Source organism: Lycium ferocissimum, chromosome 7 (assembly GCF_029784015.1).
Source record: "Lycium ferocissimum isolate CSIRO_LF1 chromosome 7, AGI_CSIRO_Lferr_CH_V1, whole genome shotgun sequence".
NCBI classification, from domain to species: Eukaryota; Viridiplantae; Streptophyta; class Magnoliopsida; order Solanales; family Solanaceae; genus Lycium; species Lycium ferocissimum.
In genome coordinates this window covers 28,599,987-28,625,930 of record NC_081348.1, presented here as the reverse complement: position 1 = coordinate 28,625,930, position 25,944 = coordinate 28,599,987, and the positions used below count along the sequence as shown (strand labels likewise).

The following is a 25,944-nucleotide window of genomic DNA, read 5'->3' as shown; positions in this document are numbered from 1 at the left end:
CTATAAGTGTAATACGGATGGAGCTTGAAAAGGAACCACAGGTCCCGGCTCCTATGGTTTTGCGTGAGGGATTGGAGGGGAGACCTGGTGTATGCTCGGTGTAAGGAGATAGGGAGACAACTAATGTATTCTTTGAGGGCAAGTGCGATGATGGAGGGGCTTGTCTTTATGTGTCTCTAAGAACTACACCGGTGACAATTGAAACTAATTCTATCTTTCTTTGAGAACTTGGTGGAGGGTAGATGGAAGGCCCGCTTGGTGTATTGCCACCTTTGGTGAACAGAATTAAGGATCTAAAGGACCACCATGAAGTGACAATACAACATGTGTTGAGAGAGGGAAACTACTTGGCTGATTTTATGACTAACCTAGCTTTTGATTTTGCAGGTACTTCTAGATTTAATAATTTTTCAGAATTGCCTAGTGCAGGAAGAAAAATCATTAACATGGAAAAAGCGACGGATACCAAATCTCGGGATCGAACAACAAGGAACAACAATTTTCAAGTAGATACTTAGTAATTTACGTTATCTAGCTATTAATAAGACTTTAATGGTGGTATTAAGCGTTAGCTCGTTCCATTGAAGTTTTAGAGATGGTAAAGTAATGTGAAATTCCGGTAATACCAAAGTATGACAAAAAATCGAGACCCAACACTTACAACAAATACAAGACAAGAGTACACATTCATAGCCACCCAAACAGCGTCAACAACATATACAAGCAACACATGAACGACAGTGCAATTTCTTAGCTCAATAAGGGAATCTCAAAAACTTTTCTTGCAATCGCTGTTAAGATTTTGAGACTAACTTTTAAGCCAAAGAATTTTACCGTTGATGAATCGAATCTAGTCATGATAGCTCGAACTTGTACAACGGATCCGAACCAACCTTCGTTTGCTTCAACTTCACTTCATCTTCTTACGAGTTTGTTACTCCGTGGATTTGATTTCATTGCTTTTGCACCGGTGAGAGATTTTTAGGTGCGATTAAAGTTAAATCAGTCTAAAGATGCTGAAGTTCTTACCTTTGAAGATGGTTTGCTTCTGAAATGCGATGAGGAGGAGCTCCGACGCAACCTTTATGCTCTCCAGCTTAGGATCGGCGCCGTCACCGGTGTATTTGAATCGCACTGGAGAAAATTTAGGGCTACTGTCGGTCGATGCTTTTGATGTATAGATTAGGAAAGTGTCTTTTAGCATTTCCCTTTTGTCTTTGTTGCTTTGCTTTATCTGCCTTTGTTTCTATTTAGTTATCTTAATAAAAAATAAAAAATAAAAAGCATGGCCTAAATTCATAGCCAAAAGCTATCAGTAAAGGTCACTTTGTGAAAGCATTCCGGTAAATGCTTTAGTAGGCGTTCGGCATGTCATGATTTCAAGTCATAAGATGAAATCAGCGTTTGGATATGTGATTTCATCTCATGAGATGAAATCCCAAATTATCCAAAAACGTATGATTTGGGATTTCAAATCATGATTTTAGAATTTGTAAATGTAAAACTTGACCCATAAGTTTATATTTTGTAAAAAAAGATCCATAAGTTGGTAGATATTTTTAACAATTACTCCCACCGACCATTTACCAACCTCATTAACTTCTACCAACCGTTATTTATGTTCGTACCATGTGGGAGGATTATATTAAAAAGCAGTTACATTACTATTCATGTTAAATTTTCCTTTTTATTGAACTAAAGTTTGATCAATTGATGTTGTATATTTTAGAAAGGTCTTCTAGTAGCGTATTAATTTTGTTATGAACTAATGAGTTGCTCATTTGGTAAGATAATATAAGAATTGAGAAAGTTTTGATAGTTTTCACAACTTGTGGGGTTTTTATGTCTATAAGAAAAAATACGAAGCTTAAAATCCAATTGCGTGTCCAAAACGTGTTTTAAATACCGTTATTTCAAATCGTATCCACAACGGCTCCTTAGACAACACTTTTTAAGCATTCCCAAATTAGCGCCCTTAGCCCAAATTTAAAATTAGTGGGAATTGGAGTGATATTAAATAGCATCTTGGGTCGCCAATAATGAATCCGAGTGTATATTACCTTGTCTCAAAAAAAATAATGAGTCCGAATATTTTGTTTTCAATATTAATAGTAGTTATTATAAGAATGAAATGACATTTAAAAATATGAAAAATTAGAAAATACATTAAATATTATATAAAATCTCAAACCAAGATATATGCGCATGAAATTGTAGTTAATTAATGTATGCATAAAAAAATGTGTACCTAAAGAATTTTAAGTTAACATATTCTAAATTGTAGGATTATAGTAAATGATGTAAATTATATTTAATCACTTTAAGCAAATTTTAAGAAACGTTCTGAGGCAAAATAATAAGATAAGCATTTCATCAAGATGTAATAAACGGGTATAGTCATTTTGGACGTACACATGCAGCCAAGTCATATATACTATGTTTATGGGAGCCAGGTGAATGCATCACATGTTGAGACATTAGCTATTTATCCATAAGACGTTAGTTTCCTTTTGATCGTTGAGACGTTTCATTTATAAGTATAGCCCAAAAATTGAAATTTGAAAAAGCTTCAACCGTAAGAGACCATTGACGTATTTCAATGTATACTTATCCTAAGCTTCTTCTTCTTTTTTTTTTTTTTTTTTTTTAATCTGATCGAAACTTTGGTTCCGGCTCCCCACGTATGAAACAAAGTTTTTCTCACAAGAAAAATGTGTTACTTATTACCACTCCCCGTCTTCCATTTTTGAAATTCAAATTATATAAATTTTCACCAATATTTTAAAATGTATTTTCTCATCATATTGATATGAAAATAATTGCAACTTATAGTACTTTCTATAGTTCTTGAATATCTAAATTTTAATTTTAAAGTATTGAATTAGTCTAATTCAATTTAACTTCACAGATTAATCAAATTGACCTACTGAAAGCGAAAAATGCTACATAAATTGAATCCGAAGAAGTAAACAAAAGAAATATTTGGCAATAAATAAATAGATAGATAAAAAAAGAAGGGAAACCCAGAAAGGGCTAAACCCCAAAATTCAAAACCCCTTGTTTTTTCCAAAACAGAGTCCACAGTCACAGATAAGGAAGGAAGACATCCATCCCTCCACACTTTCCCCTTCACACTTGGTTTTAAAAATGGCGAACATGAGGACGGCTATGGATGCTGCATTTTGGGACCTCAACATTTCTACATCTCGAGCCCTTGACGGGACTGCCAGGTCCATTCCAGGAGAGCCCATACCACTTGATGGTAGCACTGCCAGTCGAGCCCTCAGAATCCAACAACTCTCTCTACTCGGAAATGGGTTTCCTCTTGGAATTATTCCCTCTTATTCTCCCACTCCTCGCAAGGATTTGGGCTCTTTTGCACTTCAGTCCCTTTTGTTTAAAGTTCCCACTTCTAACTGGTAACTACTACTACTACTACTACAATTTTTCAATACATTCACATATACAACTTGTAGTTATTATTTTATGTCAATAGTACGTCATCATATGAATTTTGTGTAATTGAGATTATTTACCCTTGCCTATGTTAAGATTGGTATGTCTGAAGTTTGGTTAGACACTTGTATGTCTTGTTGTAGGGATTAATTGTGATATCTAGAAACCTCTACTTTCTGAGACGAATTATGTTAGTCTTTGAATTACATGGACTTGAATAGACCAGAATGAAGATTGAAGATTTATATAGCAGACTCCAGCTAACTTGGTATTTACCTTTAGTTGATTGAATTGATTGTTCATCTACTGAGGAACTGTGAGGGAATTGGGAGCTTTTTAGTGACCCCCCCGGGTCCTCTTCTTTTTTTTTTTTTTTTTGGTTTTTTTTTGGAAGGCAAAAGAACATTTTTATAGTGACATAAAAAGGTGTAAAATGTACTTATCAAAGGTAAAATAGAAGGCTAAGTATATATGGATACGATTATTTTAGTTTGTCAAATTACTCTGGAGATAGGAAAAGAATCTGGTCTCTTTCTAATGGCATAATATTGGTTCCTTGACCTTATTGATAAGTGACATTACAACTTTGTAGAATTGGAATTATCACACCGTATCATAAGGTTGAGACACAAATTTTATAGTGTACTAGTAACTAATTTAATTTGGTAATGTGATGTTGTTTTATACCGGAGATTCAAACCTATATCTACATTTCAACTTTGTGCATTTATATTTCATTTTTGAAATAACAATTCGTCAACCGGTGTATGGTTATTTATCTTGATCAAGGAGGATGTTTGGATTCTCCTCTCTTTTTTTTTTTTTTTGAAACTGAATTTGGATTCTCCTTTTACTGCTGATGCTAATTTGGTAACTGTTTCTAAGTGTCTTATGGACTTGTCGTACACCCAACTTTGTTCAGTTTGATAACAGTTTGTCGTACATGCCTTTCCCAGAAGCTTCAAGATAGCAATTACACTTTCCTATTTGTCAAGACCCAGGCCTCTCCTTATCCTTCCCCCTTTACCCCAACCAGGTGAGCCACCTGTGAAAAAGGAAAGCATTCTAATCTCCAGAATTCAAAAGAGACTTCTGTAAAAGTTTCTCGGAGAAACTCTCTTTGTGCTCTCCAAGCTTGCATGTCATCCCCTATGGGCAGCAATAAGCTAAGGACACCCTTTGGCTTCAGAAAGCTTGCAGTTCATCTCTCTTGATCAATCACATATATGTTGCATTTTATCCCCTTGAAAAATTTCATTAAAATGTCTGAAATATCCTCTATTTCTTTGTTTAAAGACTCTATAACTAAAGTATACATCACTTGTCATTTTTTCTTCAGTCGAGAAGCTGTAGCACCTAAAAGCTTATAAGATTATCCTAATTATATGAGTTATTGGTTGGTCTACTAATAAGCGACTCTATGATGACTCAAGATGATGTAGTGAAAATTCAAAATGTTGCCTCCCATGACTGTTAATTATTAGGGTTTATGTCTTAAAATATCATGTTTACTACTATAAATGTTTCCTGTATAAGTAAAAATCAAATTGAACGTGTACAAAGTAGTAGTTGAATACTATTTGTTTAGGTGGCCAAACGTTGCTGATCTTGAACTTGAACTACTCGATCTTGTATATAATTTTGCAACTGCACATATTTCTTCAAGAACACCAAACTGTCTAAAATACTAAACAAAATTATATTGATTCAATAGAAAGCACCATATATTGTTTAAATGAACCAAGTTCTTATACTGCTTTTTTTTTGATTGGTCACAAAGTTCATATACTTGGAAGTTGGAATGGATGCATTAGACTTTTGGGTGGAAAAAATGAGTGCATAATGCAATGTACTTGGTGCGGGGGCAAAAAGTTTTTTTCTTAAGTAGAAGAGAGTTTTCAGTTTACATCCAAACCAAGTGAGACACTGTGCACATTTTGGAAACAACAGAGAAATATGTTTTTGCCAAAGATCTTTATCCTCAGACGTTTTGCATCAAACCTATAGCATGTTTGACTATGTCTTCCAACTAGAAGATATTTTGTGATCTTCATTTCTTTTATAGCTGAAAGAGCTGATTGCTTACATGTGCTTGGACTCTCTGAAGCCTCTTTTTGTATACAAGATAGATGACTTATTTATTTACGAATTTATCTTCATAGGTGGCTTGGATTCACAGGTCAGCTTCGGCCAAAGAAACTGGTATCGGACATTAAAGCTGAGTTATCCAGTGTAGATGAGTGGGAGCTGCCGGTACTAAAAGACATTGGCAAGCATTTCTTGGAAAAGTCACTTTATGCCTTTGGTCTGTGCTCACAGCTATCCCTGACACCCTCTTCTTCTCTGTTATTGAGCACAGAGAAGCATGGCGAGAAGAAAGGACGCCGCTTGAGGGCCATGCTTTTTCATAAGGCAAGGATCTGAAGTCCTTTAACATTTGGTGCACTGCTATTGGAATGTTATATTTTTCTTCTTTAGATGCTTTTTTTATTATCTTTGTTTTTGTCAAGTCAATTAGCTTCGTAGTGCTATCTTCACTTTGATTAGAAGTAGTCTTATAAGTTCCTAATAGGATGGTAATTGTAGCTTTAAGATTTTAGTATGTTTAAGGTGTTTGAATTTTCAAAAGAAGAGTTTAAGAAATTTAATCTTTAATTCCTGATATTACTAGTGATGCGCCATGTCGCGATATGTGCTTTAATTTTAGTGATGCATTTTGCTCATTAGATGTGCTTTTTCTACTAAAGTTGGGATGGCGATGCTGCACTGCATCCACCTTTGTCAACATTCCTATAAACTCATAATTTCATAATACTACACTTCGAAAAGACAACTTATTGTGATGTGCGTAATATGACGAAATTGCCAAAGTTTTAAACTCATGAAAATTTTCAAACATTCAGTTTCTGATTAAACTTGGTGGTTTTTTTCAGCGCAACACATTATACTTGATGCTTTTAGATTTCGTAAAAGATGCAGACATATTGCCCACCCTGCACCTTTTGGTCTTCATATTCGATACTTTAAGCCTGTTGCGGATCCAGAGTAGGTATATAATACATGTTGTGGCATCTGTTTTATTGATTGTTGATTTTCTATTTTGTTCCTTAGGTTTGTGTCTCGTTTAGGGAAACATTATTATCCCTCTGCGGTCTTGGTCTTTAGCATGCTGTAAGAGTTTTGGAACCTAGAAGGCTACTTGACTTCGTACTTACTTTTGTGGTGCATTTAAGCAATGTCAACCATGGGTTTTTCCCTGTATAACTAACCTAAAGATAGTTTGCTTAGTTTTCTCTAGTTTGCTTAGTTTTCTCACTTTTTTTAAATCAACTTGGAGTCTGTTGCCTCTTTGATGATATTGAAATACTTCAGTGGAGAAACAAATCCAAAATTGCTTCAGCTGGAGGAGAATAAGATAAGAAGAAGTAAAAGGAAAGTGGATCCCAATTTTATTTCTCCTAGCTCATTTTTTGAAGAAATGAAGAATATTCCTGAGACTTATGCCAAAGAAGTAAAATATGGAACATATAACATCCATGTAACAATACATGACTTTATCTTAGCATGCTCATCTCTGTTGTTTAATTTATATTCCCTTGCTTATTAGCATTTACTAATGTGATGTTTGATTCACTGTTCTTCCAAATTCATTGCAGCTTCCTGATCATGACATTACATTGGAAGCAGCATGGCCTGAGCTATTCATAGACCATAAGGGGAGATATTGGGAGGTCCCAGAGTCAATATCATTGGACTGCTCATCGCTGGTTTCCGATGATGGATTGCGATACCGTTTTGGTTTGCATAAAAATGGTGGCCATCCTCGGGCTGTTGATAACATTACTGATGAGCCACCACTCAGTCTGATGCAAGGAATATGTGGAAAAGCAGCCCTTTCTTATGAGAGGAGCAAAGATTTCTGGAGACTCAAGGAAAAAAAAGAGGACATCATTATCGAGACAGAAGAGGGACGGTTTTATCGCCCTTCTTATGATATTCGTCTTAGAGAGCCTCATGCAGCAGTGTCTGGAATTATTGGTAATTCACCGCCTTACAAAAAAACTATAGTGTACTTGATTGGATATAACTTAGTAGTTTCTTGATTCTTTTATGTTGCTGAACTGACACCGGGATTTTACAGATCTAGGTCTAAACTTCTAACTGAATACGAATTATCAGTGGACTTAGAATTTAAATTTCCAGCAGTAAGATAAATGCCTAGTTTATTCAAATATATAAACAGTTGAGCTTTATCCATTCCTCTGTCTGAACTTTCTTGAGGTGCTTTTGCTAGAATCTGGGGCATTATTTCTGTGGAGGTATTTTGTACCCAATGTGAAACACTTCTATGATAATTGCTTGACACTCCTTCAAAAGTATTATTTTCTTTTCTTAGGTAATTTAAATGACTTAATGCGTATGGTTAATTCATGAGCATGTTCCTTGAATATTGAAGAAGCGAACAGTATTTTCCTTTTGAAAGCTCTGACCAACTTTATAATCTTTGGAGAACTGAATTCCTTCGAGTTTCTTAGCACCGATTCTTATGAAATTCGTGGTGTGACAATTTCATGCATATATTAATGCTATCCAACAGTGCTACTCCGAAGTCACAGCATTCACCAAGTAGCTTTACTTTCCTATTCTCCTGTCTAATCTTGTACTTTAACTTGTTGCTATAGGAGGAACTCTTGAGGCATGGCTCAACAATGGTAGCAGTAGTCCTTCGGATTCGAGGCATAGAAGTCCCTTTGGTGTTGATTTATTTGGTTCACTTTGCTATACTTTTCAACATGGTAAATTCAAAGAGTATTTTGGAGACCTCACAAGGGTAGATGCTCGTCTAGATGTCGCATCTGCTTCAGCGTTAGCCAAACAGGTTTCAAAAGTCTTCAGAAAAGCATCAGCTGATAATGCAAGAGACGTGCTCGCTTCACCCAGGCTCGAATTGATACTTCAGCAGCAGGTAACTTCCAAATATTTATTCTGTCACATTGTCTGCATAGTAATTTGAACGTATCAGCACAATTATTAGATATTGTATAGACTTTTTAGTATCTGTAGCAAGGAAATACATTTTGGGGAAAAACAGATAGGACTGAGGGCGTGTTTGGTACGGAGGATTTTCCAATTTCCCCATGTTTGGTTTAGTCCAAAATGTTTTAGAATGTATTTTCTCTTGGATAAAAGCTCCTTAAAACTCATGAAATGACTCCTCTAGTGAAAGTAGGGAAATGAAATCCATCAGTGGCATTCCAAGCTCATTGTCTCCTCCCCGCCCCCAACCTCACCCCTTGAGTACCAAGCCCCGCTCCGCACTTCCGCATTACATTACATATAAATGCTCTAGGGACTATTTCTTTTGCTTACTTATCAATCACCAGAAATAAGTACGAAATCCTCTTATTTACAAAGAAAACATCTTCCTTCATACCAAACACACCCTGTACTAACTAGAGTTGTTTCATGGTAAAGCTTAATCAGTGCTGCTCATCCACTGACCCACCACTTCTTATGGTGCTTTATGATTTACAAACTTAACTCTTGCGCGGGGTGCATAGCTAAAGCTCTGAATGCTTCGCCAATGCCAGTTTGAATGGCAGAATTTTTGTTCCTAACTCTTCTTTGGGTAATCTATGTTTTTGACAATGATTTTTAATTCTATGTTTGCTCTTCAAATGCAGGTAGCCGGACCAATTGTGTTTAGAGTAGATTCAAAGTTTTCGCTCAATTCACCAGCTGGCGGGCCTGGTGTACAATTGGAGGATTTTGTATGCAGTTTAAATTACTCTCTAAAGCTTCTACAGTCTGGGAAAGTGGTAGCATGGTATTCTCCCAAAAGGAAAGAGGGAATGGTTGAGTTACGCTTATTTGAGTTTTAGAACTTTATTCAATGGTTTGTAGTTAGGGTTCTTTCATTAATACTGATATTTCTCAGCATAAGACCGTTGCAGCTGATTCATAGGCAATTTTTGTTCGTTCTTTCATACTATTCTCCTGACTTTTAGTTAATTGTTTTTTATTTTTCTTAATTCATATTTTAAAATAGCCTTTGTTTAGAGGGACCAGAAGATAAGAAGCTACAATACGCCTTTGACGTTTCTCAGAAATGTTTTGGAAAATCAAATGTTCCTATTTGTCAATGGTATTATGCTACTGAAAGCATTCAAGTCCGGCAAATCATAAGCGTAGAAGAGGCTCAAACTAAAAATGGAAAAAAAAAAAGAAGGTAGAAGTTACAGATAGTTATTGATTGTGCGCTTTCTAGGCATCATACTGCTGAAAGGCTAGGCTTCAAGCCTATCAATGCTGGTGGCAGGTGGCTTATGATAGTTTACGTTGTAGAAATTAGAGATTTGATTTTTTGTGAATGCACCAATCAACGAAAATGACTCCTGTAACTGTCCTCTTTGTTTCTTCTATTGACATTACAAAGTATGATTCTATTGAACGAGATATCTGCACTATGCCCCTCACTTGATCTGGATTTGGACTAAGCTGTATCTGAGGTAAACGCCACTGTGTTTAGATGAATTTGCAGAAACGTAAGAGAAAAGTAACAGGCATATACAATGCGAGAATTGGATGGACAAGAATTCTTTGTGAACTCAATAATGGTCTGAATGTAGTTTTGATTCTTTATGCAGTAATAGTTATTGAAGAGAAGAAAAATGAAAAACTAAAAAAGAAGAAACTTTTAACTCAATCTCAACACTTACTGCCAGTAAACCAAAAAAACATCCACTAAAAATGTTAAATCTCAACATTTTGTTCTACAAAATATGAGATTGTACAATACATCCGCAGTATCACTGTGTTTTGGCTAAGAAGCTGGCAAAACTTAGCGCCCTGACATAATAGAATGCAAAGGGGAGACACTTCATTCAACCAAAGCCAGCAACTCGCTCTCCTTACAGAAACAATGCCTGCCATCGGTTCCCAAATCCACCTGATAGGTTGACATGTACAATGAGTTCACAGGAATCATTTCATTTGTCAACAGGACACTAATGAAAGTTAATATGTACAACTAGTAAAACAGAAGTTGACATGCATCAAATAACTACAATACATCCATTAGTTAGCTAATATAGCTAGCCAACTGCAGGGCCTATAATTCAGAGCTAATAAAAGCATTAAAACACGTGGGTTAAATATCGTTATATCATATTCAAGTGTGTTGTAGAAGCCTTTTTCATTTCTCAATGTTCCTGTTATAGCTAATTAGATTCGTCTCCCAATGAATGAACCACTTTAGGGGTTTAGCAATGTTTGGCAAAACTCACATCTCTAGCTTAAGCTCAGTTTGCTAACTCTATCTGTTATAGCTAATTAGATTCGTCTAGCAATGAATGAACCACTTTAGGGGTTCAGCAATGTTTGGCAAAACTCACATCTTTAGCTTAAGCTCAGTTTGCTAACTCTATCTGATAACGTGTTTGAAATTGAGAGTATTTATTCATCAACGTCCAGCATGGCAGCATTATAGAAGCCAACCACACTATAAACTCCAATCTGACATCAACTGCTTTGACAACCAACAATTCATCATCTGAAAGCATGCCGTCAGAAATCAGATTCAAAACCCAATCTCAACCTTCACATCGCAATACAACCCCTTTCAAAAAATTACAAAACCCACCAACATATTGTCCACAACCCAGTTCTCATAGAACCAACGTGACCTACAATGTGATGATATTAACAATTGAAAATGCCAAGCGAAGTTGATGCGGATTAATAAATGAATAGGACAACAATATTACACACTCCTCTAGAATGTGATGCCCATGCTTCATCAAGTTTGTCAAGGTAAATGATAGTTGAGCATTCTTGATAAGATTAAACTACCAAGCAGTGTTATCAAAAGCGAAAATGAAAAGCGCAAAAAAGCTCTAAGGTCAGCTGGGGCTTTAAGCGCAAAGCGCAAATAAAGCCTGGGCTTTAATGAAAGAAGGAGCAATGGTGCAAAAATAAAAAAACATATATGTTTAGCCCAAGACTAATAATAATAAGCATGAATAACAAATATATGGACTAACAAATTGTAAAAACATAACGATAAAGTGAAATATCAATTATCTAGTGTCATCTCTTCAAGAGAGGCTCATTGGCAAAGAAAAGTATGTCTTGGAGCCTTGATAATGACACTGAAGCGCACATAAAGCGAGGCGAAGCGCTTAACCTGTTTTGAGCCTCACTTCAGGGCTTAAGCGCGCCTTTGACAAACACTGCTACCAAGAAGTAATAATAAGCAGGTTTTAGGCCAACAGCAGTTTGACCCATTAATAACCAAGTTAAGTGAACTATTGATCTTAAGTAGTCTTTTTCAACGCAACCTTTACTACATCAAATTCTCAATTTATGAGGAAGCTTATATCAACATCAATTGTCACACTCGTTTTTTCTATAGGCTTCCATATTGTCCAGTAAATCCCTCTTAGGTAGGTAATAAGACCTCCAGTTGAACTCTACTAAGGTTTATCAGGTAAGGCTAGTCTCTTTTTTTTTTTTTTTTTAAACATATATATTCGGTGATTCCTAAAATTAATTAAGACATTACATGATATTAAGGGAAATAAAATGAATCAAAAAATTCTCGAACAATTTGCAAAAGCTGCTGCCTATCAAACTAGGAGAGAACATATATGCAAGTAAATGATTCTTCTAAAGAGGCGCTAGTTCGTCAAGAAGAAAATTCGGATCCTCTAGACAAGACCGCAAGATAATTATGACTGCTTAGGCATGTCAATAAACACAAATAGATCAGCTTTACTTTACTACTAAAGCACATACCTCATAAGCGTTGATGTCAGAGAAAAGAACCTGCAAAAGAACCATACCATTCATTCAGAAGAAAGTACACAAAGGATCCATAAGGCAAGCCTTCATCCCCCTCCACCAAGGGGTGGAACGCAGGAAGGTGGGATTGGAAGCAGACATGGAAAGCCCTATGATTCAATAATTCTTTCCAAATAAACTAGTAACAGGAACCGCTAAATAAAAATTTCAAATGGCTTACCTTCTTCCCAGCCTCTACGTGGGCAACCTCAGAACCAATAGAAAGAACCTAAATTTAACAAAAATTAGTCTCAGTCGGTCATCAAAAGGATATACTCTGTCCAAATGAATAAATAATATGCATAGAGCTTACTTCTCCCATAAGATAGCGCTCGAACTTCACTGCCGATTTCGGAAGCAAAACTCCACCAGCAGATTTCTGCACACAAACTCTTTCTTTCAATGGATATTACAGGAAGATATCCATACTACTGTGAATCTGGCCAGTCTTATAGAACATTAAAGAAGACTAAATTTATTCTATGCTAAAGAACATATGTGCCATAGCTGTTGCAGGTCGAATAGCAAGAATAATCTATTTCTTCTCACGTAAGCAATTAAGATTTCCAGGGACATTACAAACAAGAAATCAAATAAGAAACAATCATAAAGGGGAATACGAGGTGGGGAGGACAAATAAACAATGCTCATTGGACTCTGAAAGAGCTAGTAATACCATGCTGTAGTAATCTTAGAAGTAGAACAAATAAGTCAAGTCTGAAAACGTCGTAGAAGGTTCACTTTGGGAAAAGATTTTAAGAGATTACATTACTCATTCTTGCTGAGACCATTGCAAGATGAATCTATATATACACTTAACATACTGCACTAGCATGTTTTATTACATCCACAGAATATAAACTATAGTTTAAATCTTTCTCAAGGACAACCTTTCGTTGACATACAGTACAAATCTTTTGAACCAGACATAATATTTCCAGGACCCAGCTAACAGTACTTCAAACATATTAAGCATGCTTCCATGGAAAGAATCAAGAATAACAAAAAGATAAACTTCTAGATGACACCTATTGAAAAACAATCAAGGCCTTTTTAGCAGCAACATAAATTTGAGTCACATAGTCATATCTACTTTGAAATATTGTGGTGGGTTTTCAATAGAACTAACTTGATAGCAGCTCCATTTAATACATAAGTCCAGTTTGAGCATTATATACAACAGTACTATTCAACTAGGTAATACTGGAAAAATAAAAAGAAGAGAAAACCATGAAGAGACAAGTGTAACAGTACCTCAGGCAACTCCTCCAACCGAATCAAAACTCTATCAGCTTGTGGCACAACCTATATTCAAAACAAAGAAAAATAAATACCCAAGTCCTTCAAATAACAAAATTAATCACTTTTGACTCAAAATAAGCATAAAAGGTGTGACCTTTGTGGGTTCATATTTCTTGGAAATGGCATTAATTCTCAAAGAACTTCTCCTCAAACCTGTTCAATACCCAAAAGGGTAACACCAGTAAATAACAAGAAAACATAAAAATGACAATAAATTTAATCAAGAATGAGATGGGGCTATACCAATGGGTCTTTGGGTAGAGAAAGAAGGAAGATAAGTGGAGTGAGAAGTGAAGGGTTTAGCCAATGTAACAAATGCAGACGCCATGGATAAGGAGAGAGAGGAGCAACACTTCACAGTTTAAGAGAATAGTCTTGTGTGTGTGTGTGTGTGTGTGTGTGTGTGTGTGTGTGTGTGTGTGAGAGAGAGAGTTTGGTGAAGCAGTCCAGAAAGGGCAATTAAAGGGGTTTCTAGGGGTATAATTGTAAATATATGTACAATAAGATCATTGGTTTTTTCTTCTTTGTTCTAGATTGTTCCATACTTTAGTGATTTTTTTTTTTTTTTTTTTTTGGAACCCCCAAGAAACCCGCAGCCTCAATTACAGCCTCTGCCCTTCGGGTGAGCACTGGGTAAACCCGCCCCTGTGCAATCGCTCGTAAACCATATAAGAGATGTAAACCGCACTAAATAAATCCCGTGTGACGAGTTAGATTGAGAAGGCATTAGCCGGGGTTTGAACCCGCGGCCTTCCTTATGGAGGCCTCCCCTCAAACCAACTCAACTACACCCGAAGGTGCACTTTAATGAAAATTAGGAATGAATCTTCTTTTATTTTTCCATCGTTTGGAGAAAAACGTTATAGGCACGTAATTGTTCTAATGCTCCGAAAATATTAGTTTGCCAGAGTGTTAATATCTCACGTAATCAACATTATAAAGGATTTTTTTTTTTTTTTAAAAGATGGTAATATTGATACTCATAAACAACATAAAGACAGTGCTGGAATTCTCGGTAAAAATGCGCAAAAAATCTAAAATATAGCGTTTTTCTAAAGAATATAGGAAAAAATAAGATAGTATAATCTAATGTAATCCTCTTGATTATTTGTGCATATTTATATTTACACCAAAATTAAAATAAGAAGTTATAATTTAATTTAATCCTCTTGAGTTCAAATCTCCTACCAAATGGAGTAACAAATTCCAACACTATTAAAGTTTTATAGGACCTAATGTGTGTATCAAACCACTGATATCGATTCGGACCTACTCATTGGTTTGTTGAGCGTAATTCATCTTCATCTACTTGAGGCTCACTCCAATTGAACATCTCCTCTTTCTCTATCCTTCAAAAATGAGAATCTTTAGTCCATGTGACGGTATTAGAGAATACATTTACTCTTTATCGATTCTTCAAAGGTTTTCAAGGAAAGGTCTTACATTAGCAAAAAATAAAAATAAAAAGGATACAATAAATTAAGACTATAAATTAAGACTGTGGATGAATTGTCTATTCACTGTCAAACTTATAACACAAAAAAAAAAAAAATGGGTATATAACCCTTTTTAAAGCTACTGGTGAAGGTTGTAAAAATTTGAGAAGTAAACATGGCTGCTATTATAATATATATATAGAGAGAGAGAGAAATAAATACATTATGTAGACCGTCCGACAATAAAAAAAAGTTTGCTTAGTTGAAAAGATAAATTCAAAGAAATAGACCTTATTCACTTGGCAAGTTTAGTCACGCAACTTATGAAATGTTTTAACAAATTTATGTAGTAGTTTTCAATGTTAAAAAATAGGGCAAAATGTTAAATTCGCTTTTGAATTATGCAAAATCTAATAAATCTATTTTTCGTTAATAGTTGGGTTGAATGTGCTTATGCCGTTATTAAAATCGGTAAAATTTGTCTTTATTTTCAAGGGAAAATAGCTAAAATGCACTCTAATGTTTGCCCGAATTTGCTATAACACACCTAACCTTTACAAGTGTCCTAAGCCCCTTGACATATTTTTAGTGTGTTTTATTGGCCATCTGGTGAGCTGGACTGGAAGGTGGAATCACGCACAAGAAGCGCGTAAGGGGTGCATTAAACTCAGCTCAACCGTTTAATTTTTTGCCCGTGAAGCTCCCAATGGTTATAATTTTTAATCCCTTTATATCTCCATATTAGACCCATTGCATCACCACTTTACCCGAATTCAACACCATTGAAGTTAAAATTTCAAATCTTAACCTTCAAATTAACGGATGGATTCAAGTGGGTAGCTACAATTTGTCTAAATTTCGGATACGATCCGGCTTGTGGAATGTTATACCCCCATTTTAACCGGGTCAAAGCAGAGTACAACATATTGGTGATTCCTAATTATTTAACTTAAGGAGTTGCCACCTAATTATTTTAACGGTGAATTAGGACACCTAATTATTAACTAAATAATGCTAAACTAAACTCCATTTTTAAGGTCTTATAAACCTAATAAATTCTAGGTAAGGGTTCTAAATATCCTAATGGGAAGGTGTTAAGCATCCACTAGAATCCATTAAATATGGTTACCGATCAAACTTAGGTTAACATAAGGAATTTTGACAAAATAATATTTTAATATTCTATAAGTAATTTAAAAATAAAAAAAAAACGAAACCTAAGTTTGGCTGGTTAACTGTAGTTAACGGATCTTAAAGGATGCTTAACCCCTTCCCTTTAGGTTAATTAGGACCCTTACCTAGAACTTATTAGGTTAGTAAGACCTTAAAAAGTAGAGTTTATTTTAGGCATTTACTTAGTTAAAATAGGTGTCCTAATTCACCGTTAAAATAATTAGGTGGCGACTCCTTAAGTTAAATAATTAGGAATCACCAATATGTTGTACTCCGCTTTGACCCGGTTAAAATGGGGTATAACATGGAAGACACGAATTCAAACAACAAATACGCGGAAATAAAGATAACGAAAAAATCAAGAGAAGAGAAGAGAAAAGATAGAAGCAAGACCCACTTGATAATGAATCTTTGGGCAAACCTAGGTATACTAAACTTAAACCCTCCCAATTGGATTCAATCAAGGAACCTACACTATTTGAATTCAATTAAGAGTCAGTCAAATGAATCCAATCAAATGAATCCACAAATGAACAACTCTCACATGAAATCAATGGAATCCACCATAATCAACTATCTCTCACACACTAATCACTAGATTAGCACTATACTAAACTACCAAACAAACTATCTAAACTACCAAACAAACTATCACTCAATTTAGAGTATTCATCTCAATTCAACATAATCTAAGTAATGAAATAACTAAGTGTAGTATTTATACTACTATGCTAAAGAAGACTAGATAGCTATTATAAAAATACCCTTAATGAAGTAAGTGCTTTGTTTGGTGGTCTTCTTTAGGGGTGATGGCTTGAATTTAAAGAATAGCCTCTTTGCATGGCTAGCCACCATCATTTCCCGCTATCTCATCTTCACTCCATGCGACCAAGCAATTATTCACACGCCATATGCTCTCCTATGAAGCTCCTCAAAGGTCTCCAATGCCTCTCTCTGCATCATCACGGCTTGTAAGGCTCGGAGTTCCTTGGCTCGGCCTCGAATGAAGTATCTTGAACCCATGTGTGCTCCTCGGGATCGTATCATCTTCTCCTCTTCTTTAATTTATATCTTACATTTAGTAGGTTATGGCTTCTAATGTCCCCGAATTTTCTGTATAGGGTCGGTCATGAAAGAGCTAAAATCAAAGTTGAATAAGCTCTGTACTGATGTTGAAGACCTACAAGATGAAGCTCGAGGTGCTATGTCATCATGGTGTATTGCTGATAATTAAGATTTCTTGGTCTCCCAATAAACCCAAAAGAAGATTTTGGTCTTACCCCTTCTATGGTGTAAGGAATCCTAATAGTGTTTTTGTTTATGTTTTGTTACGACATTACATTGAAGTTGTTTGCTGGATATTTTTTAGGCAAAGAAATACATTTCTTTGAGTGGAGAGATGATCCGTTTGATCAAACATCTAAGTTCATTCTTCCCAAATTGGTGAAGAAAATGGAAGAAGAATTTGCTTTGGAAAAAAAATGGAAGAAGAACTCGCTTTGAAGAAAAACATGGAAGAAGAATTTGCTGATATTGCTTTGGAAGGAGAGTCTTCTTACATTGAAGCCGGAATGGACATGGAAAGAGAATTTGGTTGCATTGATAGTGAAATGGAAGAGGTGATGAAAAATTCTTGTGAGCAACATGGGATAGAAGAGAATGAGAAGGTCATTGATAATGAGATAAAACAGCTTAAGAAGGCCGTTAACAATGAAGAGATGAAGGTGATGGAGAATTCAAGTGAGAAGAAGGGTAACTACTTTAGCTTTAATAGGATCTTCATGTTGTGTATGTTATTGTGTGTTGTTATTTGGATTAATAGTTTAAGTTAAGGCAAGTTCAAAACTTGAGGTGTTATCAAGATCAATTGTCATAGTAGGACTTATTGTATGTTGTTCCCTTGTATATTTTAACTTGAAAACCTTTTGTTGTGTTTAATGTCATGTAGCTTGTGAATGTCATGTACCCTTGGATCGCGCTATTCATGGAGTTTGATTCAAAACAAGCAATTGCACAACCTCCAATAACACAACAATTACCTTTGATGGCTGGGATTCGAAATCTCAACCTTACTGTGGTAGATATTCAATATTTTATTTAAGTTTAGTGCTTTTGTGTATTCATTTCTAAGTCATGTATGTTGTTTTACATTTGGTAAGATAGTTGGGCCTTTAATTTTCACGTGCTTGAATATCTGTGATATTTGATTTAAAGTTATCCTTGTAAAAGTTCATGATGTTTTCCGTTTTCTTGTCCTTCTATGATTTTAGTTATTAAAAAAATAACTCCAACTTCAAAATTTCAAATAAAGTAAAAAATACTTGGTTTTCATGGGCAAACGCCTACTATGTTTGAACATTTTATTCATTTGTTAGGGTTTGTAAGGATGTCAAGGAGCCAGACCGAGCCGAGACGATTTAACAAAAATACAACCCAACTGGTCTGGGGGCTCAAATTGTATCCGGGTTGGGAGCTTATTGATTGCAATATAAGAGAAAAATTAGGGAAGTTTAATTGAGATGGAGATCGCAATATGGAGTAAAAAATCTGCATACAGTGCTAAAGCTATTGCCTATCTGAAGTGTAACTGTCAAGATCAAGAAAGTGTTCAAGGTGTTATTGGTACCGTTGTCAAGTTGATTTAAGTGACAAGCTAAGGTAGTTTGTTTTAAAAGTTTTGTACTTTAATAAAGAGTAATTATAATTTAAGAAATTTTTAATGAAATGATTTATGGTCACTAAAATTTCTATGGCTTATCTTAGACACAATTTTAAAAAATCTTTCTTTAGACACAATTTTAAAAAATCTTTCTTTTTTTCCTTAAATTTTGTGCCCAATCAAACACTTTCACATAAATAGGGATGAAGAGAGTAGTAAAAATATTAGCAATAACAGTCAATATCAGGTATATGTACATACAAGATGTACAACTACACTAGTGTCTTTATGAAAATGTAATCATGAAAATGTAATCAACTTAGTTGCTTTAGCAAATAGCTGCTCTGTCATGTATCATTCATAATTATTTATCAAATCTTTCTTTTCTTATATGATTGTATTAGTTATATTTTTGCTAAATTTCTCTATCTACGACCATGAATTTTTTTCCACAAAAGTTCCAGTTGCTACATTTTGTTATTCCATGATTCTCTTGATCCTAAAATTTCTATCCTCGTGGAAGAAGGTACAATGCCAACTTCAAATTTCGAATAGAAAGGACACTAAAATAAAATAAAAGAAGAATCTTTTGACTTTATTTCAAATTATCGTTCTTCTTTTACTTTCTATTTCTTTTTAGGTTCTTTCACTTCTTCTTTTTCTGAAGAAAATTATGTAAGCTTATCTCACTATGATTGATATGATCTCAATTGACACAAGTCCCTCAAGGCCTTTCGCACGTAGCCAAGCAAGGGAGCTCCAATTACTTCAAGCCATGTTCATAAGGAGAGGAGCGTTGGAAGAGCTTGAGAAGAGGATTTCAAGAGTATACAACATTTGGGAGATAGCTCGGGAGGATGTTGAAGAGGCCACTACACAAAGTGGCTAGGAGGGCAAAAGAGGCTAGAAGTGCAATTCATGGCTAAAAGTTGCAAATCTTGGTTAAGAATCCAATTCAAGGCTAAGGTTGCAAATTGAGGTCATAATTGCAAGCATTGGGGCATGTGATGCATTGAAGGCCCTATGTGGTGGTTATTTTCGCAAAAAGCCACTTTAGGGCCTTTGTTGTAAGAGACTTAGTATAAATAGAGTACTTAGTCTTTCATTTGCACCTACCATGAATATTGATGAAAACTATATGTTTGAGAGATTGTTTAGCTCAAAGGTTAATGATAGATTGTTTGGCTGACTAAGTGTGATTTCTTAGTTGCTAATTGAATCCTTCTTCCATTGAGTTCATAGTGTGTTGCTCATTTGTGGAATCAATTGAGTCTTCTTTTGAATTCAAATAGTTTAGGTTCTAGGGTTGAATTCCAATTGGAAGGGATTGAGTTTCATATACCCAATCTTATCCATAGAATCATTACTCTAAGGTTCTAGGTCATTACTTTAAGGGTCTAGCTTCTATCCTCTAATTCCCTCATCCCCAATTCTAATATATCCTTTCAATTTTCGCTTTGTTTTATTTGATTTCTAGAGTTTCCCATCTAGGATCTTATCAATGATTCAGAGAAAAGAGATGGTGGTTCATAGAAAGATGGTAAAAATAGCAGTTGCAGAGGTATATGAACTTTTAAATCTTTTGTCAAATGAAAAATTAAGTTTTAGGTCTTTTGTTGTAATAGATTAATGTTAATATCTCATGCATCTACCTTTTTCTAGATGACTCGTGTTCTATTTCAAAATGTTTCATTACTCACATCACTTCCTTTCTTATATTGCTTTCTTATTTCTACTATCCAAAAAGAAGATATAATACCTTCTTGATATCTTCCATGTAGAAATGCAGCCCCAATCTCCGCCTTGATCTAAAAATTATAATCAGCCTCCTTAAGTTCTTATTATTGTTAGAAGTGGTCCAGTTGCACTTTATATTTTGGTATTCAGTTGTTTACCTGGACATTAAATATAATTTTTTTTATATTGGAGGTCTTCCTTTAGGTTACTGTAGGTGTTTAGGTCTACGTGACAATGCAATTCCAGTTTAAATATTTCAACCAAGATATGTTAATAAATGCTGGTTAACTTTGGCAACTGCTTGTGGGTTTATTTATTGTCTTGCACGAGACATCAATGTTAATGAAATGTTTGAATTACCCAGACATGATATTCATATATACCCTATTGTGGTAGATATTAAATATTTCATTTAAGTTTAATGCTTTTGTGTATTCGTTTCTTAATTTTTTGATGTTTTATTTGTGGAATCATACCACCAACATCTTTGATATGTGGAGTGAAGTTTTGAGAGCCAATAATACGGCTTTACCATTAATATGTGACAATGAAGACAAAATCTAGATACTGTGGACATCAAATGCAATTACCCTTTGTTGATTTTGTTCTTCTCTACTTCTCTCTAAACAATGAAGAATTCCGTGGAAATGTCATGACCACAATGAGCATTTCAATTTTTTTCTATTCTATCATTTTTGTGTATTCTTCTCACTAACATTTTGGTTATTTTGCAGTGGTTAGATTATGAAAAGGCATGCTCCAGATATTTCAATTGTTTTAGTTGGAATACCACAAGTAAGAAAATTTAACATATAAGTTTCTTAATTCTTTAATTATTTCTTTGCATTAGCTGATTTTATTATTTTGTAGCTGAAGGCCATCCTTTTGTTACTGAGGTAAAAAAAATTCTTATCCATATTTTATTTTGTAATTTTGAAATTGATTTTGAATGTATTCTATTTCATTTTTCTGGCTAGAGATCATGCAAATGATGCTAAAGCAATTGCCTATAGAAAGTGTAACACTCAAGATGAAAGGAGGGTTCAACATGGTATAAACACAGTTGCCGAGTTGTTGTAGGCTGTATGCTTAGGATAATTTGTTCTAGCTTCTAGTTTTCCATCACTCTTTTTCCTATTTGGTTAAGGTGATGATTTACCTGGAGTAGAATCTTAGTTTCATAATTATACTTCAGCGTTTAAAGTTGTATTCGAAATTTAAAGAACACCTAAAATAATGTTTTCACTTTTTTTCACTTTCACTATATTCAAATAACAAAATATTCTTTGCAAAAACTATAACCCAACACAACTCCATCTTCAACTCTAACTTCAAATTTCAACTCTAACTTCAAATTTCAACCCTAACTTCAAATTTCAAATAGGTGAAAATATTTGATTTTCATGGCCAATCACCTACTAAGTTCGAATATTTTCTTTATTTGTTAGCATAAAATAAGGGTGTCAAGGGGCCGGGCTGGACCGAGCCGAGTTGATTTAACGAAACACAATCCGACTGATTCGGGACCCGAATTGTATCCGGATTGAGAGCTAATAGTTGATAGCAATTTAAGAAAAAAAACTAGAGAAGTATAATGGACATGGAGATCTCAGGTAAAAGATTTGCATACAGTGCTAAAGTTATTGCCTATCTGGAGTGTAACTGTCAAGATCAAGAAAGTGTTCAAGGAGTTACTGCTAATGTTGTCAAGTTGGTGTAGGTGTCAAGCTATGGTAGTTTGTTTGTAACAAGAAAGTGTTCAACGGATTAATAATTTAAATTAAATGAACACATCTGTGTTTAGGATGACAAGTTTTGATCTGGAAATTGTTAGTTGTATCGTAAAGTTTGGCATATAACAACCATGGACACCCTTCCCTACATATGACCCTAACAAAGGGCAAGTCAAAACGGTATAAAAAAAAAAAAAAGGAGAAGAACAAGTACCAACCTAAAGCTGTTGATGTGCCCGTATAGGCTGCTGATGTGGCCTTACATCTTACTGACGTGCCGATACAGCCTATTGACGTGTCCGTACAGCCTGATGAACAAGTTGTTAATGTACAATTGCTGCTTTTGGTCCCCGACTCTTTGAGGTCCTACCACCCACTGTCCAATGTCTTCCTGCTGGTTCGTTTTCCGTGACCAATGGGGTACTCATGTATAGGCTCCAACTTATGGTGCCTTCTCTCCGAGCATGTCTAGCTCCCCGAGGTTGTATTGTTGTTGGAGTGGAGGTCGACATCAAAGAACGAGTTCGCTTCATCCAGCGCTGGTCCAAGGATGTCTTTGAGGCCGTTTGCCATGCATTATTGATTGTTTGGAGGCGCTTGGATCAGCCAGGTGCTCCTCAGTTGATGTTCCACTACTTTGATCTTTTGACTTAGGTAAAGTCAGTTGCTGATCTGCGTCTATATGAAGCAGATCGTGCTCTGAAAATGATGGCTTTGAACTGGTGTGATCGTGTTCTGAAAACTGTTTTTCTTGCTTTTCGTTTAATTGATGTGATTACGACAGTGATACTCTTTAAGTGTTTTAAAGTTTTTGCTACATATGTTGACTTGTGAGTTTTTGCCAAAAAAAAAAAAAGAAAGAAATAAAGTAAGTACCAACCTAATCATCAACGTCATCCTCTTCATAATCATCAACATTTTCCACTTAATCCTTATTCTCCTCTTTTTCTTTTCCATTATCAAAGACCACCCGCCGCTTCAAAAAAGATATTATTAAAAAAATTTGAATTTCAGTCCCGGCACCCTTCCCCCCCCCCCCCAAAAAAAAAGACTTACCCTTTCACCACGTTGACACCTCTTTCGGTTTTCGTCGAGCTTCACTTTTACACGGTTAGAGTTTTACCTCCCTAACGGTGTAAACACCAAGTTTGGTGAGCTGCATATGATTGAGGGTTAGAACCTTGTACGTTGCATTGGTTTGCCCAAGTAAATATTTGGTCGATCAATTTGCTTAAACCCTTCTTCATTTTCGTTGTGGAAAGAGAATATAGGAGGTTGGTTGTGAAGATAGAATAAAGGTTGGTTGGTTGTGAAGATAGAATATAGGTTGGTTGGTTGTAGGGAGAGAATATATAAATGGAGTTAAACAGAAATACCCTTTTCGTTTGGTGTTGTCTATTATTTTGGAAAGTAAAGGGCCTTTACAATTTAGTATAAGCAATTCACGGTAAACTTTTAATGTCCGATACAAAAAATATAATTATTTTACAATATCAACTAGTAGTACTTAAAAGCCAATTGTTGTGGAAGAAAGAACATAGGAGTTCGAAAATGAACACAAGAAGCTTGCTTTCTTTCACAAACAGAACAATCAATCGTATTTTTTTCCTTCGATTATTTGCGGCAAAAGAACTTGTCAGCTAATAGTAAAAAAAAAAAGTTATACGGAGCTCCTAGCTGATGAGAGCCCCTCAAACATGGCAAACCGTGGACCGAACACTTATTAAAATTAAATTTATATTTATAAATTATTGGATATGGTGAAATCAGTGAGCATAGTAATTGCTATACTTGATCTCGTTAACGATGCATAGGATGTGGACTTCTAAATTCTAACGATGACCTTAGTGAATAATTAATTACAACGTCAGAAGCATCAATGAAGAAAAATACAAAAGTAAGTCTTTGACCCCATAAAATTTATTCATTTGCCAATTCAATTCGAGGAAAAAAAAATTCATATTGCTGCTCTGCTAGTAAGACTTTACTCCCATCGAGTATTACACCAAATTAATACTCCATATTCATGACATCTATTGCACATAAACTTGTCTCACTTAATTTTGATTAATTAAAAATATATTTTTACCTCATTAAATTCACTTATAAAACCATCTCAAAGTCACTTAAAGAAACCCATTCATACTTGAAAAATACAAAGCAAGCAAGTACAACAGGAAAATGTATTCAATTTCACTAAGCAACAGTGGCTTATGCACGATCAAAGTTCAAAACGATCAAATTTTTGTGAAAAAATTGCAGCAGATACTTAGGAATAATGAAGGTTTAATGAACATACTAAAACATATGACAACGCAATTTCCTAAGAAAAAACCCTAATTTAACCACAAACCCTAACCTTTTCAATTGAACAGATTAAAAATCCTAAAATGCAAACAAAGACACGAATGTGTAAAAATAAAAAAAATAGTTATTTTTACAGTATATTAGTCAAGAAATATAACCCTCACCTACAAATGTCCACTGAAATATTCAGTTGTTTGATCTCGACGAACGAACTCTTTAAACTTCAGAGAAAATTAAGCCAAAAGCCAACCACGAACAAGCTAAGAATCAACTATTGGAGAAATGCATTAAATATCGAGGTAAATGTTATAGCCCGTATCTTGTACGTTTGGAAATTTCAAAGTCGTCGTGAAAAGTTAAGGGCGAGACCACTCTCCAAAATTATTCTAATGTACAAGTTGGTTATGAATAATATTATGAATAATATTAGTATGAAATCTTGAGAAAGGTTAAGGGCGAAAAGGGAAATTCGCACAAGGGTCCATGGTAATAATGTGGAAGGCTAGGGGCAAAATGGTCATTTCATAAGTATTCAAGAAAATTCTTTAAATTTTCAAGATGGTCGTGTGGCATGGGTAGAATGTGCTCACATTTGAATTAAATGGGGGCTAATTGTAATTATAAAAATTTCATGGACAAAGCTTGTATAAGAAGACATTAGTCTTCTTTGACTGGAGAGAAATTTCAAGAAAATGAAAGAAAAATCTAGAAAACAAAGGGGTGGAGGGGAGGCATGTGCCCCTCACATGATTGGAGAGTTATATATATATATATATATGTGTGGTCATCTTTTTAATTTAAGAGAGTGGAAGAAAAAGAGAGAGCAAAGAAAGAACAAAAAAAAAAAAGGAGAGAAAGAGGGGTGTTCGGCCATGGAGGCCGAACATGGACCAAGAAGGAGGAGCAAGAGAAAAATATTTTCTCCTAGTTATTCTACCTAATGGAAGGTCCTCTACAACATGGAGTGAGTGTTGAATCAAGAAGAAGGTTCTTTGATGTCATATACAAACTTTAATCAAGAGAGAAGTTGAATGGAAAAGGTAAGAACCAATTTTCTTTTAAGTGCTATGAATGTTTGGTGTATGTGTAGGTTGAAGAAATGGATGAAATATATGAAAATATGTGTGTTGCATGTTGGCCGAATATATGTGTTGTGTTGGAGTGAAGTGATGAATTAATATCATTTAGTAATTTGATTGTTGAGTTGTGGATGTTAGTTGTAGCCGTGTATCGTGTTGCATGGATTGGTCGTGGTGATGTGTTGTGTTGCATGGAAGGAATGGATTGATTCTATGTAGAA

At 35.0% G+C, this 25,944-nt stretch overlaps 2 protein-coding genes and 2 long non-coding RNA genes across 4 annotated transcripts; 3 read left to right on the top strand and 1 right to left on the bottom strand.

The window, feature by feature from the left end:
- Positions 1-3,097: 3,097 nt before the first annotated feature.
- On the top strand, positions 3,098-9,443 carry LOC132064182 (protein TRIGALACTOSYLDIACYLGLYCEROL 4, chloroplastic). The gene is made up of 5 exons (XM_059457084.1): positions 3,098-3,419; positions 5,619-5,868; positions 7,113-7,494; positions 8,139-8,422; positions 9,141-9,443. Exons 1-5 carry the CDS (start codon positions 3,148-3,150, stop codon positions 9,336-9,338), a joined length of 1,386 nt encoding a protein of 461 aa, XP_059313067.1. The 5' UTR covers positions 3,098-3,147; the 3' UTR covers positions 9,339-9,443.
- A 599-nt stretch (positions 9,444-10,042) lies between these two features.
- LOC132064183 (10 kDa chaperonin 1, chloroplastic) lies at positions 10,043-14,007 on the bottom strand. The gene is made up of 7 exons (XM_059457085.1): positions 13,843-14,007; positions 13,694-13,752; positions 13,552-13,602; positions 12,611-12,676; positions 12,479-12,526; positions 12,253-12,282; positions 10,043-10,405 (listed from the first exon to the last, which is right to left on the bottom strand). The coding sequence occupies exons 1-7, from the start codon at positions 13,925-13,927 to the stop codon at positions 10,337-10,339; spliced, it is 408 nt and encodes a 135-aa protein (XP_059313068.1). The 5' UTR covers positions 13,928-14,007; the 3' UTR covers positions 10,043-10,336.
- Positions 14,008-20,060: 6,053 nt separating this feature from the next.
- LOC132062683 (uncharacterized) lies at positions 20,061-21,888 on the top strand. Its single transcript, XR_009416230.1, has 3 exons — positions 20,061-20,428; positions 21,339-21,399; positions 21,582-21,888. It is a non-coding gene; the product is annotated as an uncharacterized LOC132062683 (long non-coding RNA).
- Positions 21,889-22,717: 829 nt separating this feature from the next.
- Positions 22,718-23,369, top strand: LOC132062682 (uncharacterized). The gene is made up of 2 exons (XR_009416229.1): positions 22,718-23,081; positions 23,211-23,369. It is a non-coding gene; the product is annotated as an uncharacterized LOC132062682 (long non-coding RNA).
- The last annotated feature ends 2,575 nt before the right edge of the window (positions 23,370-25,944 follow it).

What these genes read in the sequence shown, in the direction of transcription:
- LOC132064182 (XM_059457084.1), top strand. Translation starts at nt 3,148, where the DNA reads ATGGCGAACATGAGGACGGCTATGGATGCTGCATTTTGGGACCTCAAC. An exon ending in AAAGTTCCCACTTCTAACTG is followed by an intron (nt 3,420 to 5,618) that starts GTAACTACTACT and finishes TTATCTTCATAG; the next exon opens with GTGGCTTGGATTCACAGGTC. An exon ending in GGGCCATGCTTTTTCATAAG is followed by an intron (nt 5,869 to 7,112) that starts GCAAGGATCTGA and finishes AATTCATTGCAG; the next exon opens with CTTCCTGATCATGACATTAC.
- LOC132064183 (XM_059457085.1), bottom strand. Translation starts at nt 13,927, where the DNA reads ATGGCGTCTGCATTTGTTACATTGGCTAAACCCTTCACTTCTCACTCC. An exon ending in AGCGCTATCTTATGGGAGAA is followed by an intron (nt 12,527 to 12,610) that starts GTAAGCTCTATG and finishes TGTTAAATTTAG; the next exon opens with GTTCTTTCTATTGGTTCTGA. An exon ending in CTGACATCAACGCTTATGAG is followed by an intron (nt 10,406 to 12,252) that starts GTATGTGCTTTA and finishes TCAACCTATCAG; the next exon opens with GTGGATTTGGGAACCGATGG.